This window comes from Serinus canaria, chromosome Z (genome assembly GCF_022539315.1).
Source record: "Serinus canaria isolate serCan28SL12 chromosome Z, serCan2020, whole genome shotgun sequence".
NCBI lineage: Eukaryota > Metazoa > Chordata > Aves > Passeriformes > Fringillidae > Serinus > Serinus canaria.
The window spans coordinates 75,357,226-75,374,005 of record NC_066343.1 but is presented as its reverse complement, the minus strand read 5'-3'; the positions used below and the strand labels follow the sequence as shown (position 1 = coordinate 75,374,005).

Sequence of the window (16,780 nt, the reverse complement as noted above, 5' to 3'; positions counted from 1 at the left end):
AAGCACAAAAAATCCCGCCAGAAATCTGTTAACCATAGCTCCCAGTGCAAGCTGTGCCCCGGGGGTGAGGTGGCTGCTCATCAACAGGTGCGGGGCTCAGTCCATGTTTGCTTCCGAGGAAAATGGCCTCTGTGCAGGAGCAGAGGAAAACCTTCGGTTCCCATTTCCCGTTACACAGCGCCCTCCAACGGCCAGCCCTTCACATGAAACCCAAGGAATGCTTACCCCCCTTCCCAAAGGCAGCAGCGGAACCATGGGCTGCACTACCGGCACGCCACCCTCAGAGGACAGGACAACAGCCAGGGAGACAGAGCCATCTCTGAGTGGGGGTATAGCTAAAACTACAATTCCTTGTCTCCCTCAGACCCTCATGGTTCTACAAGCCTCCTTCAATGTCTTTCCATTATATTTTATAATAAAACTAGAATTTACTTAGTGTCAGCACTAGTGACCAAAACATGCCGATAACTCATCAAAAGCTGGTTTAAAATGAAGGCTGTTATAAAAATCTATTGACCTCCTGAGAACCACAGCCTATTTTGATATTCTGCCACACAAGTAGATATGCAAGCCCTGTCATTTATGAAATGCTTCCTTACCTGGACTTTTTAATCATCATTTAAAGTTTACATGCTAGCCCTGAAGCCAGTGCACTTAGTCTATAAAAACAATTCAGGGTCAATAAAAAAGTCACTATTCTGAATTGCTTATTGCTAAGACACTGTTAGTGCTGTGACCAAGGGAGGTCCCTCTCACACTCAGATGGCAGAGTGAGGTTTTTATGTAACTGGAATATTCAGAGCAGAAACAAGAGAGCTCTCTCTCATTTAAAGGGTCTGTGTTCAGTGGTGGTGACAAAGGGTGCATCTTCTCAAGGAACTCAAGGGTTTTTTCACATAAAGCCTCCAGGTTTCAAGAACACAGTGGGCTGGGCTGGGCTGGAGCTCATGGGGCCAGGGGTGCATCCCTGGGCAGACTGCCCCCCCGACACTGTCCCTTTCCACCTCACAGCTGAGGAGCCACAGCCGCCCACAAGCTGCTTTCCCAGCACATCACTGCCCTGATCCTTCATACAGCACTCTTCCAGTGCCACACCACCTGAAACTCCAATGCTGCTCCAGGAGCTGAGCTGGGAACCAGCACTATGAAAGGACATGGCTCTAGAATCCCTCCCCAGCACCAATCCTGGCAGGGGCTCCATGGGCACAGCCAGGGCTCAGGAAACAATGCTGGCCATGCCAGCACAGCGCAGAAGCCGGGTGAGCTGCAAGGTACAGCCTCACCACCGAGACCACACAACAGGAAACGTCGCCTGAAATCTAACTGCAACCATCTACAACACTCACACTGCCCAAAAAACGCAGCATTGCCCTTACTTCCAAAGTTTATGGTTTGCTTCAAATGCAAAGTAGAGAGATCTGGCCCTAAAGTCCCACGTGTCACTGCTGTCACCAAGTCCAGGGAGGGAGGGACAATCGCAGCCCTTTTCCTCCCCAGTAAATCCTGCTGATTATGAGCAATAACACCTTCTTGAGGCCTTTGCAGCCCCATCTCATGGATCTGTTAACAGGACACTCCAGTACCGGGAAAGAGACACCCTCAAGGGAGATCATTCCAGAGCAACAAATCCATCAGGAACATGTAAACACGAGGCACAAAATCCAACCTCCCATATGCCTCAGTCTGAAACAGTTTGCACAGACAGTTTACCCATCACAGCACAAGCTGCACTTCACCACAGCACCACAGAGGCAAATCTTGGCTTATTCCTTACCTTGATGCCAGATCCAGTACAGGTGAGCCTGTGCTTTACAGGAATTCATCCTGTCCATAGGAACCATTTACATCATACTCAGAGATGGGTTTGTTTCCCTTTCCCCAAAGTGTGTCACAGTAAAGCGAAGCACCACACACACTCCTGAGGTCCTGAAATCCTTCAGGATTCACTCTTCAGGCACAAGGCTTTGCCCAGCACAGCACACCAGAACTAAGAGGAAAGGTTAGGCTACAGTGACTACACACAGAATTATTTATCTTGAGGCATATGGGATTGTATCTCACACATCGAGATATTTTCAGGAACATAAGATCCTTTTGACAATTTCTATGGCATGACAAAATGTCATCTCAGTAGGAAGCTTCTAATTCCAATTGACTCAATCATAAGTCACAGAAGTTGAATAGAACTTAAAAGGAGAAGAATGCTGGAACTGCAGAGAGCAGTTTCACATATAAACCTCTTTTTCGCCTAATATTTTAAAGTATAAAAAGACACTCTTTAAGGATGTTTTTTCTGCAGTTACGTTTTTTATTAAAGCAAACAAGTTCCAAGGAGCTGCAAGTTTTGCTTCCATCCAAGGACACTAAGAAAGCAAAATGTTTGTGGATTTGTGTGGGCAACATCTGACTCTCAAGAAACCCAAACTGAAACAAACAAGAGGTGCACTTCATTCATAAATATTTTCAGCTACAAAGGAAGTTTTTATATACACTGATATTTAGAGATTGCATGAAAGCACCTAAGCTTCCAGGAGCCTTTATAAATACTATTTCACAGAACCACAAAGAGGCTGAGGTTGGCACGAGACTCTGAAGGTCACCTGGCCCACCCCCTGCTTAAGCCAGAGCTGGCTGCCCAGGCCTGTGCCCCAATGGTCCCAAACAGCCCCAAGGATGGAGCTCCAACAGACTCTGGGCCAGTGCCGAGGTCATCCCGACAGTGAAAAATTGGCAGGATATGAATCTGATTTACAACTCATTTTAACTAATTAATATAAAACACTTTACAGTTCAGGTTTACAAGGAGGCTGGATCTATGAACACAACATCATCTGCCATGAAAAATTGCAATGGCTGGCTCGTCCCCTGTGACTCAGTGATCCCCAAATTCCCAAAAGGCCTAGTGTTCCAACACCTGTCAGAGTCCTTGGGCAAAAGGGAACCATATTCACGTGGAAGGCAGTCCTGTGAGCAGGGATGAGTGCAGGCCCAGTCTGCAGACACGCCGGCACACGCAGCCCGGGCCTGCTCCACGCCTACCACACACATCAGCTGTGCGAGCGGAGGGAAGCCTGTGCCTCTGGCCTGTAGGAGAGATTGCTGCTTCTCTCTCTCTCTGGAGAGCCACTCAGCAAGTCCGGCTCACATGTAAATCACTGCATTTTCCAATCAGCAAATGTGCCAGGAGTGGAAGCATCACACAAGGCCAACTCGAAGCCCTCCAAAACCTATTACAACAGATCTGCAAACTGCATTTCAAACCCAGGCAGGAACAAAGGAAATGAATAGGCTGAATATGTCCACGTACATACGTAACTCAGCCTCTCGCAACTCTCTCACAGCTAATAGAGCTCTGCTTTCCAAAAAATGACGAGCCAAGTCCAGGCCAATGCTAGCAGGAAGTCATTACCCACAGGCCAGCATGCAGGGAACTGTCAGCACACCTTCCTCAGGCCACTTGAGCTCTACCTTCACTAGAGCTTTCGTACGGCCACCTTCCTTAGAGAGATCATCTTCCCCTCCTCCATGCTCTCCTCTGCCCATTACTAGAGACTCAACAGCGGATCAGGCTCTCCGGATCATGAAGCTACAGCCCAACAGGCTCAAAGTATCACCTGCACCCTTCTCCATGCCACCCCTCCCTCAGACCCTTTTCCCTCTTTCTTCCATCCTATTTCCATTTGTGGACTGCCACTGTAGTTTTAGATGGTCACTGCTCTTCCTGAGAAGTGTCCAGCATCAGCAGATGCACAGCAAAGCAGGAGACAAAGCACAGTCTGCTGTCCCTCAGGCAGTGGGTTGTGGTCATCACTGCAGCTGTGACATCGGCCACTGCTGAGAGACCAGAGCCTTTCTTTTCCCAGCAGCTCCTTTTTTTAACAGCTTGGTTTTACCTCAGGAGATGACTGACAAACACATCTCCTTGCCCACTGCTCCACAGGTCAAGTCCTCAGCACTGCTCCACCCCAAGTCCCAGCTCTGCTGGGGCTGAGCATCACGGCAGAAACAGCCCCTGCTGTCCTGAGATCCCTCCACCTCCAAGCCAAGGTGAGAGCAGCCAGCAGATTTCTCCCTGTATCCATTTCTCTTTAGCATTCTGTGCAAGTACCAGCATATGTCGAGCGGGAGGCAGGGACAAAAGACACAGCCAAGCGCACACACAACAGAAAAGGCAGCAGCCAAGCTCCAGCATGATGTTCTCAGCCACCTCGCTGGGACCTGGCAGGGGGGCTCCAGGTTTCCCTTTTCCTCACAGATCACACTTGCTAATATAAGCACAAAAGCACCTCCAATCAAATGTCTTGGGTTGCCCATGCTGGGACAGCAAACCCCACTGCCTTTAGCTGTTCCCTAAGCCTGTGCAAACCCCCAGCAGCAGGCAAGATCACCACAGGCCCTCTGGAGCTGAGGACCGGACAGGATTACCGCAGGCCCCCCAGCAGCCCCGAAGCAAGCAGGGCCCTGCAGATGGCCCAGCAGTGGACCCAGCTACCTGCAGGGTGAGGCAATGCACCGGAGCTGGCCCAAAGCTGCTTGGGGACTGGTGCCAGCCACCGCTGTGCTCACGCGAAGGCTGATGGAAACAGCCCAGAGAGGAGAAGGTTCTCCTCTGCTGTTGTGCTCGCTATCTACATCACCCAACGCTCCTGCAACGCCCTCTCCTCTCCCCTACCTTCACACACACGCAGAGCATTTGCAATCACTCTGCTCTCAGCTTTATAATTTAACAACAGAATGACACCCCCCTTTACCAAAACACCCACTCCTGCTCAGGAACCTCCTTCCCAATGAGAACTAAACATTACAGTCATCCAGACCCGATGCCACTGAAATATACCAGGTAAGAAACACTGTCAGTTTGAAGATGTTTTTAAAAATGTTTCTTCTACACCACAGACAGACTGACACATCACCCGTTGTGTTCAGCCCCACAAAACCGGAAGCAATGCTTTTGTAATTACTATTCACTCCTGTAAAAATAAAATATATACATGCGCTCTTAACAGCCGATACCCTGAAACCACAGCCCAGTAATGCAGCCTTGCCCATTGCTGATGCTCCATGACACTGGCTCCTAAGAAAAGGAGCACCTGACCAAGGCAATGAAATAAAAAGGGCATTAAGTAAGATTTTTAACATTCATCTAAAGTAAAACGGACTGTTCTCCTAATGCCTGTATGATTTGCTTGATTCTGCAGAAGACATCGGCTGATAAAGCCGGCACACGGTGATTAGTTATCGCGGGTCCTACCCCGCTTATCAGCTCCATCTGCATTGGGGCCAGGCTGTGTCTGACACAGTACCCGGCGCACCGGCCCGGCGGCTGCTCCGCTCCGGCCCCACGGCCGCTCCCTGGGGACACCGGCAGCGCTGCGGGGAGGAGGCGGAGAGGGGCGGCCGCCCCCGCCCGCAGCACCGCGGGCCGTGGCTCTTTGTTCGCCGCCGGTCCCACCGAGGCACCCGCGGGCTCTGGGCGGCCGCACCTGCCTGGGGTGCGGGCAGCGCTCGCCGGGCCGGGCCGCTCCAGGGCAAGTGGCCGCTGCGGGAGGGGCGCGAAGCCCTGAGGGGCGGGCAACGCTTGCCCTCCCGGACCGACCGTCGACCTTCGCCCAGCTCCCGAACCTCAGCCGCGGCTCCCGCCGACGGGGCCCCGACACACCCCAACCCAGCCCGTCCGCGCCGACCCACCTCGTCCTCCGAGAGCCCGTACACCGGTTCCGCCGCCGCGGTCGCCATGGAGCCGCTCCCGGGCCCGCCGAGCCGCCCGCCGCCGCCTTCGCCTCCGCCGCCGCCTTCTCCTGCTGCCGCCGCTGGCCCGCGGGCGGCGGAAGACGCCGGGAGCCGAGCCCGGCGGAAAGGGGCCGGGGGCGGGGCCGCCGGGGGCCGCCCGCGCTGCCGCCGCCGCCGCCGCCGCGGGCCGGGGCTGAGCGCGGCCGCAGGGACGGGGAGCGCCGGCGGGGCGGGGAGAGCGCCGGGCCGGCCCAACGGCGGCGGGCGGGGCGCGGCACAAAGCGCGGGAGGAGCCCCGCTCCGCGCCCCGCTCCGCGCCCGCACCGCCCTGAGGGACGGGCGTGAGGGGGCGCGCGGAGCCGTGAGGGGGCGCGAGGGGGCGCGCGGAGCCGTGAGGGGGCGCGCGGAGGTGGGGGGGGGAGAAAAGGGCGCGAAGAAGGGGGCGCGTGAGGGGTCGCGAGGAGCAGGCACGCGGAAGGGGGGGGGGGAAAGAAAGGGGCGCGCGAGGGGTGCGCGCGCGAGGGATGCTCGCGGAGCTGGCGCGCGGGGGCAGCGGGCGCGTGTGGCTGGCGCCCCCCAGCGGACGGGAGCGGTGCCGCTGGGCCCGACTGCGAGAGCGCTCCCAGGGCGGGACCGGGACCGGGCCGTGTCCCGGAATGTGTCCCGGGCCGTGTCCCGGTGCGGGCCCGGGATGTGCAGGAGCGAAGCCCCCGCTGCTCTCGGCTCTCTGAAGCAGTCGGAGGTGGTCGCTCACTGTGCCATTTCTCCCCTCACCATCACCAGTTTTAGGGTAACAAAACACCGCGGGCACTTGGAGTGAGGGCACTTTTGGCCACAATCAAGTCCCGCTTTAGCTCTGAATGAGCTTTTGATTTGCTTTGTGCCCCTGCGGTGGCTCTGCCCCCACCGTGCCCCTCCCTGCGCTAATCTCCCATTTATGATCTCTCGGTGACTCCTGGCAGTACGGTGGTGCTTAAGTGGAGGCTGTTGAGGGAGTTCCATGGCAGCAGTGCCCAGACACGTTCATGCTCTGCCACATTTACCTTTACGTGCACAATGTGTTACCAAAGGCACGTGGGGCTACTGGCACGGGACAGATCTGTCACCACAGCCCGGCACAGGGCTGTTCTGGGCACTTCAGACAAGTGCCGCTGGCTCTGGCTTCAGCAGCCCGCCTCCGTGTGCTCAGGTTCCTTGTGCCTCTTTCTGTTTCACGGAGTCAAACAGGAAGGGAAAAGGGAGATCCCATTTTCTGGAGAGATCCCACAGCAGTCTATAGGCCAGAAAGTGTTTTTCCAGCCTTTCCAAAGCCCTTTCTGGGGCAGGAAGGATGTGACCTCTGCCCAGGCAGCAGTGCCTCGGAGCTGAGTGCGAGCTGATAAAGTCCAGCCTGGGGAGACATCAGCCTTTGCACTGCCCCGGGTCCCTCCTGGCCATAAAGCACACGTGCTGCAGGCAGGGCTGGGCTGGCAGGGCCGGGCAGGAGCTTCCCCAGCAGCAGGGCCAAATTCAGCCCTGCTCACTCCCACAGCCCACAGGAGCACCTGGCACCGGGCTCACTCCACATTCTCTCACCTAGATACATTCCCTTTGATTCCTCTTTGTTCCGAGCTCAGCAGATCATTCCCAGCTCTGGATGTAGCTTTGCCCCCCTGCTTGGCACTCACCTACTTGGTTGCCTTAACAGAAGCATCTCTGCCACCTCTCATCCCCTGGATACCACGGAAAACCAGGATTTCAGGAGTTCTTCCATTCAGTCCACAAACACACCTCAGTTCTTTGACTCCCATATCATTCTGTGCTGACACCAGGAGTTGGAAACCATCAGGAACCTGCCTGTTCCTATCCAAGAATGTTGGTTTCTGAAGGGCAGAATGAAGAAGAAACAGTTGTTGTAATTCAACATCTGTAACTGGACTGTGATCCCAGCACGGTAAAGATGGTGATACCTGGAAATCTCAGAATCCAGATCTTCTCTGCAGCACATGTTCATGTCCCTCTAAAATCACATCCATGGCTTTTTCCTTGCACCTCACAGCACCTGGGCTGCTGGTGGTGTACAGTCAGCCAACATTCCCACCAACAGGTGCTCCCCAGGGAAAGGTACACCTGTACAGGAGCAGGATGGAAAGATCTCTGAGGCCAGAGCAGAAAATTAGCACCACTAACAGCTCAGTTGGATTGCAAAGCTTTAGTGTCAAATCCAGGCTGAAGATTACTTGTTTGTTTGCCTGTGCATGCTACATGCATAATTCCTCTTTGGAATTGTGTTTACAGTAATAGATGGCCCTGGAGAGATGTAATTCATGTGATAATGCCGACATCAGAAATCTCCAGGTGCAGCTCGGGTGATTTATAACTGGCCTCTTTATAGAACCAAGCCCCATGAATTATTTACAATTTTCTGAGAAAAATAGATTTAGTCTGTCTCAGGGCTGGCAGTTCTCCATCCACCTGTGCAGGAGGGGGAGCAGTGGCACTGGGGGATGCAGCCCCTCCTGCATGGAGGAGCAGCAGCTGCCCTGACACAGCAGGGGCCAGATGGGCATGGGGACATGGGGACAGTGTGAAGGGATGGCTGCTGGGCCACATCTCCAGGGGCTGCTCTACTGCTTCCCTATAAACTCCAGGCTCCCCTGAGACAAAAGCGTTCCCTGAACATTGCTGTGTGTTTCACACGGAGCCTTCAGGAGCTGCCAGTGAAACACCTGGTGAGACACAGAAAGCTCAGCCATCCCCTCTCCTTGCAGCCACTCTGCACTGCCAAAGCTGAGCCATTGCCAGCATTTGTGGCTGTTCTTTGTTTCCTTGCTGGGCTTAACTGTACCAGCTGTTACCCAAATATTGGGAGATGCCACTTAGAAGGTCACTGTAACGTGCCAGTAGAGAGACTTTACGCTGTAAATCCCTCGTACTTTTAATCATCCACTGACATCAAACACAAAGAGAACCCAAATAAACCATGATCTTCCCAAATACAGATGGTTTGGATTTTAGAGAATTGGCTTGAACAGATTAATAGAGCCCTGACCTAAGCAGAAAATGCTCTTTAGGAAATGAGCTGGATGCTTCCAGCTCACCAAACAGCATTATGAGAGCAAACTGCTGCCAGAGGCTGCCCAGAATGACTTGCTTTTTGCTGTTCAATTTATTATTTATTTATTCTCAACAGCTCTGGTGAAATACAAAATGGGAGTGCAGAGGTGAAAACCACCCAGACAAGGCTCCCTTTGGTTTGATGTGGCACCAGCTGCCCATGGACTTGGGTGATTCCTGTATCTTTTAAATTATTACTGTACTTCAGTGACTGCCAAGGGGTATTTAAAATGTTCTATTCACACTGTATTACTCATTCCAGTGAACTTAACAAATCATAAAAGTATAGTGGCAAGGTACAGATTTGATCTGATTGGCTCTTCCATCGTGGTTTAAAACAGGATTTCGTGATTTCTGCAGAGGAGGAAATAAAATCTGCATCACACTGGGCTGAAATGAGGCTGTGTACAGACACACCTCAGCATTGTTCAATATTTAATGGTGTTACTTAACAATTTTTTGCTGAAAAAAGGCTTTTCCCACTGCAAAGCTTCTCGCTAGTGATGACTTTTCTCCTTCCTTCTGGAAAAATTTCATAAGAAATGTTAATATTTTATCAGGTTGCTGTTGGACTAGCATAATTGCCTCTGTGTTCTCAGTATATACCTTCCTTGAAGCATTATTGAAATGGCTGGGGGCTGAGCACGGTTCAGAACACAGAAAATGAGTAAAAGATTAACTATTTTAAAATATGTCAGTATTTTATAATGTATTATTGAGAATGTCATGGAAAACTCATCAAAGCTATAAGCCAAGTTGAATCAAGCTCCCACAAAACATAAATTGTTAATTGTTGCTCAATTCCCAGTGACACTATAACACTGCAGGCATGAGCAAGGAAACAAAGATTAACCCTGGAGAGGTCAGAGAAGCCCTGTGTTTCTGTCAGTAATTGGCAGTTTACAGGAAAGGAAAAACCCAGCATTTTGGGGCTATTTAAAGAGTAATAATAGAATTGCACAAGGTGTGGTGCCGCTGCTGCTAATTGTTCTGAAGGCCTTTGATATAGGCAGTGGCCTGTTTTCCAGACAATTCCTTCCAGCTCAGAGCTTCCCACAGAAGTTCTGGACAGTGTGGGAGTGGAGGGGCCAGGTCCCCAGGGAGCAGTGCCACTGGCAGAGGCCAGCTAGGCAGTGCTGTCACAGGGCAGGGGCTTTTCTTCCAGCTCAGTGCTTAACCTGAGGATGTTTTACCTTGTTAGCCCATGAGCAATCCAAATGCCATGAGATTTGTTCTATGGACTCTTCCTTTCACTTGGATTTCACATTCTGTCTGTTAATATACCTTGGGTTCGTGGGGATGTGTGTGGGACTGAGAATCACAGGCAGACATCTCTGGGGAGGACAGCAAAAGAGAGAAAGAGGAAAAATGAAATGAAACCTGAAGCATTTATGGAAGTAAAGTTGCTGAGATTCACCCTGTGTCAGGCTCCCTGAGCAGTGTGTGAGTGCCAGCTGCGTGTGCCACTCACTGGCTGGGTGGGTGGCAGGGAGGGAGAGCAGCCAGCAGACCCAGGGTTGATTGCTGGGGCTAGAGTCAGCCCCAGGAGCTTTCCACAGCTTCCATGGGGATACAGGTGTTCAGGGGAGTCACGTGGGCCTGAGTCAGGCCAGAGCCTCTAATCTTTGGGGCATCTCCCGAGCAATGCTGTCCCTCCTGTCCCACCACACCACAAACCACTGCAGGGACAGGAGCTCTCCCTAGTGCTCCCGGGGCTGCTCACCCCTACCCCTCGAGGGAGGAAAAACCCCAGACCTAAAAGACTGCTGCAATTAACATTCAGCCTCATCATGCTTGGTCTCTTGTCTCTGGAGCTGGCCAGAGTGGAAAATTACCTCCTTCTGTTGGCCTCTCTGTAATTCTCATTTGATTTCTCCTGGTTCTTATATTATGGTACACAGGGAGTAAATGTCAGCTGTTCATCTTCTCCAGAGATCTGTGCTTTTACAGGCCCATAACCCTCTCCTTCAGTTCCATTCCTGCTGCAAATCTGTAGCACATCCAGTCCCTCCAAGATCCCCAGCTTTCCTTAACCTGTGAGAGCTTTCAAACAATCCATTTCGGTTCCAAGCAATGCCTTTGCAATCCTCATCCTCTTTTCCTTCCCTCCCAGCCCGTTACAGGGTGGCTCTTTGGGAGTAGGAGCCATGACAAACACCACCCAGAGACAACAGACCTGCACCTTCCTGTAGAGCACTTCTTGGGGTTGGTACTTGCATTGGGCTACTCCACCAAACGTGGATTTTCTTAGCTCACATCCTGCTAAAGCTGGTGTGCCACCTGAGGAGCTGTCAGCACACCACCTTAACACACGCTCCAGGTTGCTTGTGTTGCTCATTCTATGCAGGATTATCAATAGGGAGTTTGCACTAAAATCCCTCTCTGCAGACAAACTGCAGAGCTCTGGGAAGGAGCCCAGCTTTTGTAAATCCTCTATCATTCCTGCCCTAAACTGTAATCAGCCCAGCCACCCCACCCATCCCACTGGAATTCCAAATCAGCATGCATATCTCCTTTCAGGGTGGAGATTTCTCCTGCACTTTGGGTTTTGTAACCCCAGCGTTTGGGTTGCAGCTGACAATCCTTTCTCCTGTGTCTGCAGGGCACAGAATGGCTTTTCCCATTCCAAATGCCAGGTGCCTCACAGTAGCTTGGTGGAGGTTTAACCAAGTTTGGACAAGTCCTCTTCCTCCAGGGAGGTTTTGGAAGCAGGAGGACAGATTTTCTCACAATGGGCTATCCCTACTTTTAATGTCATCTTTTTAAAGGAGAATTTGTTCCCTTACCTCAAATCCAGACAGCCTCAGGATTTTGCTTCTTGTAGAATTGAAGGCAGGTCAAACTCACAGTCCCACCTGACCACGTCTGAAGGAGAAATAGGAGTGACCACCAAGACATGACCTTTAGACCCTTTGAAGTGTGACAAATATACAATTAGTTAACAGCCAAACTGCTTCGGTGGGGTTTGGCAGGAGATCTCAGCCCCCCATTTTTGTTCCTGTCCAAAAGAGAGAGATTTGATATCCTTCTCTCAAAAGCAGCCGTGAGCTTTACCATTTCTGTGCCTTCATTTCAGTTGTGTGAATTCAGGCAAAACTGACAGGTGTTCCTGAAAACTGGTGTAAGAATCTTTCAACCACTTCCATACAGGGCTATAAAGATTTGGGGGGAAAGTGTCTTTTTGTGGTTTCCTTCACATGATGTCCCCAAATCAAATAAAATCTTTTAGGAAATACCTGCCCTTTAATTAAACATGCTCATTAGAGGAAAGATAATAATAACCTGGAGACCCTGGAAGATCCTTGGGCACAGAAGGCAACAGCATTCCTCTTAATGGGGTGGAAGATTCGGCTCCAAGCCCACGAAGTGCTTGCCAGGATGTGGCACCCATCCCATCAACTCACACTGAGGCATTTGGATATTCCTGTTCAATGAGCTGCTTGCTTCCATTTGGGTTTGTGTTGGTTTTTAATCTTTCTGTGCATTCAACCCAAGCAAACTGTCATGGCACAAGTTATTGACTGAACTTGCCAAGGAGCTTTAACCCACAGGACACTGCAGAAGTGGGTAGTGCCAGCAATAAAATTGTAAAATGTTAATGTGTAAGTGTTTCACTAGGATTTCTGTAAGTGTGACTGCAGCAGGGAAATGAATCAGTTGTCTGTGCTTAGTGGAATTATCTTTATAAACAGCTCACTTGCAGGCTGAGTGGCATGCTATGAAAGCAGCCATGTGCAATACAGCCAGAATATTTTCCCCTATTCTCTTATGTTGTTTGTCTAACTTCAACCCAAGCTGCCCAACATTTCCCCAGAGACTGGCGATGGTCTGGGGAATGCAGGGCCTCTCTCCAAAAACACATTCCCAACAGTCTAATAATTAATTGCTTAGGATTAACAGTACAGCAGCTCTGGTGTAGGATGAGGAATCCCTTTTCCTAACCACTCCTGGAAGTGCCAAGGTCAGCCTGCTGAGGAGCCCAGCGAGGCTCTTCCCCTTGGCTGTGGGGCCCACGTGGCACCCTTGGCCCAGTGTCCCCTGGCTGCACAGGCTGAGCACCACAGAGCAGGCAAGAGGAGGGAACAAACAAAACCAAGCAGAGGGAAACAAGAGGGATTAGTTAGAGGAGAACTGGGAGGAGAGTAGTGAGCAAAAGGGTGAGTAGGAGGAAAATCAATCTGAGCTGTAGGCGGGTAAGAGGTACATAAAGCCATGAAGATGGCACCAGATTGGAGTCGTGAGTCAAGCACTAAAGCATGAAACAAGTTTACAAAGGGTGTCCCAGGTTCTTCTAATTCACACAGAAACTTGGGGAAATACCCCCTCTGCCAGAGGCCAGTTACACAAAGCCAATACTTACATGTGCAGTAAGTAATGCTCAAAGGTGAGTCATGTGCATGATGCACATGTGTGGGGTCAAGTGGTGGCACAGGTTCCAAATGGGCCCAAAATACAAGGACATAAAAGAATGGGATTAAGAATTTTGTAAAAATGTAAAACAAATGAGATACTTTGAAAGTAATTACTTACCCTGAAAAAGGAGGAATTGGTATGGTTTATACTTACAGAGCCAGCTTAGGGTCTGAAGAGGAATCAGTTCAATCCACCCAGCCTCTGAATTACACCCATGGACATTTTTCCTCAATCAACCACACACACAGTAGAGACACCATGGCAAACCAAAAATGTGGTTTGCCAGTGCCAGATTACACAAAACTGTGATGTTTCCTCCTGCTGTAAAACCTTATCTGCCTTACTATTTAATTCTGTAAGGCTACACTTCATGGCACCCTCTAAACTTCTAGCAGCCATGGATGAAACTCAGTGCTGAACTGGCTGAACATCATGTGGAGACTGTTCTCCTGGTGCTTCCATGTCCATCTCCATCTGGTACACTGGGAAGAGGAGCCAGAAGGATGCAGTGAGTGACACCTCCTCTTGCCAGAAGACCCTGCAGGTAGCAGAACATGCTCTCCAGAGATGGGATCACATAGCTCATGTACTCAAACCACCCTCACAAGAGCAGACTCCTTCTCTGGCACAGAAAGATCCAGAGGTGAATCTTCATCAGCAAGGAAGACGTACAGATCTGTCAAAAGCACCATCTGAGGCTACCTGAGGTTCAGAAGATTGGCATTTCTGTACCAGACAAACATGTTTTGCATTTCTCTTCATAAATTCTGAGCACAGTCATTTCTGCTGACACTCACGGGGATGGCAACACATGGCAGAGGGAAGCTGGGGACAGCACAGTTCCATCCACCCGAGTGAATCTCCTTGGAGCTCCTCATGCAAAACAATTTGCAGGAGTTCTGAGAGCAAGAATAGGAAGCAGTGATCAACCAGAACCTAAATGTGTTGTTTATCTGAGGATACAGGGTGAACACTGCGGGGAACCCGATGCCCAGCCTCCCTAAACAAGAGTCAGGAACAGTTCTCCAGGGATGTGTTAAATTATTCCAGAGTAAGGCTGATAGCTGGCATCTGTGTGAGCCTGTGCAGCTACTTTTCTTGCTGAGTGGGAGGAGGATTAGTGGAGAGAGAAAAAAGACATCAGGGAAGGTGTTCAGTGTTGTCAAAAGCTGCAGCACGTGTAACTCCGTGGGTGGCTGCACATCCTGCTGGAGTCCCCACGGATTGCGGCGGGCTCTGCCTCTTCTCCCCAGCCAGAGCTGGAGGCACCCTCCTGTGGGCACACACCTCTACACCAACATTTTGTGGATTTAGTTTGCTCCAAATAGCAGCACTTCTGACGAAGCTGCATCAATTTAATGCAGATGTGCCTACATCAAGATTGCTGACATTTTTATAGACCAACACACACAAAGCATAAATCACATTTACCAGCAATCCAGTGCTTAGGCATTTCCACTCTGCTTACTTTGGGAGTTTAATCAAATGAATGCTATCACCATCTAACATCATTAATCAGCCATTTTAAGCAGTAATGGGGGCTTAAAGTAGGATGAGTGAGTGAGTTTCTAGTTAGCACATGCTTCTCTGCATATTAATTTTAAGTCTTGAATAGAATCATAAAATATCCTGAGTTGGAAAGGATCCACAGGGATCAGCAAAGTCCAACTCCCAAAGTCCAAGGAGAGGGCAACCTCTCCTCGCCCTCATTCTGTTTCAAATCAATCTTTGCCACAGCTCCACATGATCTCTGATCAGTAGTTCCTTTTCTGGAACACTTTCCCCTTCATTTCAGGCTTCAAGCCACATCTATAAGGAACAGCATTTCAACTTCCATAAGGCACCTTCCTTGGTGCAAAGACCAAAGGAATTTCTTTTTCCTGTGTATATGGAGCCTGCAAAAGAACCATGGGAGCTCTAAGCCAGGAAAATAAGAAAAGGATAAAAAGATGCTGTGACAAGCTATATATATGTATATATACATATATGTATATATATACATACAGTGTGGCCACTTTATTGTAATGCCTCATATATATATATATACATATACACACACACACACACATATATATATATATATACATCCATAGTTATTGGTACAGGCCCAGTCATGAACACATTACATAAAATGACATTGTGGGGTGGCTAAAAGCAGCAACTTCCCTCAAAAACAAACAAACTGACTCACTTTCACATGTCTCTGTAAAACAGAGGGATGCTGCCACATGATGGATGAACCCTGTGGGTCCTGGGGACAGCTGCCTTCCCAGTCCCAGCAGAGCTGTGGGGTCCCTGGCAGGACCTGGCTGCTCCCAAGTGGCTCCTCACCTGTTCCTGTGTGCAGGGAACCATTGCTGGAGATCTGTGCACAGAGCTGGGTGTCCTCCTTGCACACTGCCCTGCCATCGAGTAAAAATAACAATCCACATAACCTTGTGTTCCTTTTCTGTCTCAGACTGCTGCTTCCCTGCCCAGACACACCACCCATGTGGTGAGAGAGCAATTGGAGGGCAGAATAACCCATTAGGAGCATCTGGATGCATACCCTGCAGCCACAATTTGTCTTTGCTGCTCTTACTTTCTTCTCCTTAATTGTATTCCTTGCCTGCTGCTGTGTGAGCAGCATTGCACTGAAATCACTTCACTAGGACATATCACTTGGAGTTGCTTCAGAGATGATTTAATCTTTGTACAGCGCTTTGAATTCATAAGTAATATTACTGCTATGTACCTTGCTCTCTCCTGGAGGATTCCCCTACTACTGAGAATGCTCATGGAATTACAGCTAGAATTGCCTGGCAGACTGGTTTCTCCCATCTTTTTTTGCATGCCAGCCAGTCAGGAGAACAGCAAAGAGCACTATCTGGGATAACATCCCAAAGTAAACGCCCTCACAAAGGGCTCTGAGTAATGTTGTAGTAATTCCTGATCACAGAAGTGCCTCCAGGGAAACATGAGATGGATTCCCTCTTCAAACCACATAAAATAATAGCAGGGTTTTGTTGCTGCTCTAGTCAAGCCAACACACATTCCCTTCCCTCAGAAAGCATGAAAGCAGCAAATTGCCCCAAATGGGTCTGGTTTTGTGCAGACAACAATGCGAGTCATAAAATCAATAGTATCCCAAAGCAATTGCCCAGAGCTGAACAATGGGATACACTGGCTGAAAGCTAAGCAGAAATAATGCTCCCTTGAGGAAAGACTCCTCACAAATCACAGAAGACAGGATGCAGCAAGGAAGAGTGACAGCCAGAAAAGCCAGAATTTTGATTTGTGGCAACTCAGACTCATAGGAAGAAAAAAACGAAAAATAAACAGAAAAACTTTCTACTGTAAACAAACAAACAAACCCTAAAAACAAAACAAAACCAAAACCCACCACAAAAAACTCCCAAACAAACAAAAAAACCAACCAAACAAGAAAAAGAGGACTTCCTAAGTGTACTCTGATGGGAACATTTCCATGGTCAAAAGGGTCCAGAGACCAGCCTGTGAGCAAAACTCATCTTCCCACTGAAATTCCCAGTGAGAACCTGAG

The 16,780-nt window shown here is 50.0% G+C and overlaps 1 protein-coding gene and 1 long non-coding RNA gene across 3 annotated transcripts in view; both read right to left on the bottom strand.

Moving 5' to 3' along the window:
- NEDD4L (NEDD4 like E3 ubiquitin protein ligase) overlaps positions 1 to 5,824 on the bottom strand; it is an 81,011-nt gene extending 75,187 nt beyond the window's left edge. For both annotated transcript variants that reach the window (XM_030237289.2, XM_030237290.2), the window contains exon 1: positions 5,689 to 5,824. In XM_030237289.2, coding sequence (XP_030093149.1) covers positions 5,689 to 5,736 — 48 coding nt within the window. In that variant the 5' untranslated portion in view covers positions 5,737 to 5,824. The remainder of the gene's footprint in view (positions 1 to 5,688) is intronic.
- Positions 5,825 to 7,605: 1,781 nt separating this feature from the next.
- Positions 7,606 to 13,121, bottom strand: LOC115485103 (uncharacterized). The gene is made up of 4 exons (XR_003945845.2): positions 11,613 to 13,121; positions 10,662 to 10,869; positions 10,020 to 10,160; positions 7,606 to 7,839 (listed from the first exon to the last, which is right to left on the bottom strand). It is a non-coding gene; the product is annotated as an uncharacterized LOC115485103 (long non-coding RNA).
- Positions 13,122 to 16,780: the final 3,659 nt, after the last annotated feature.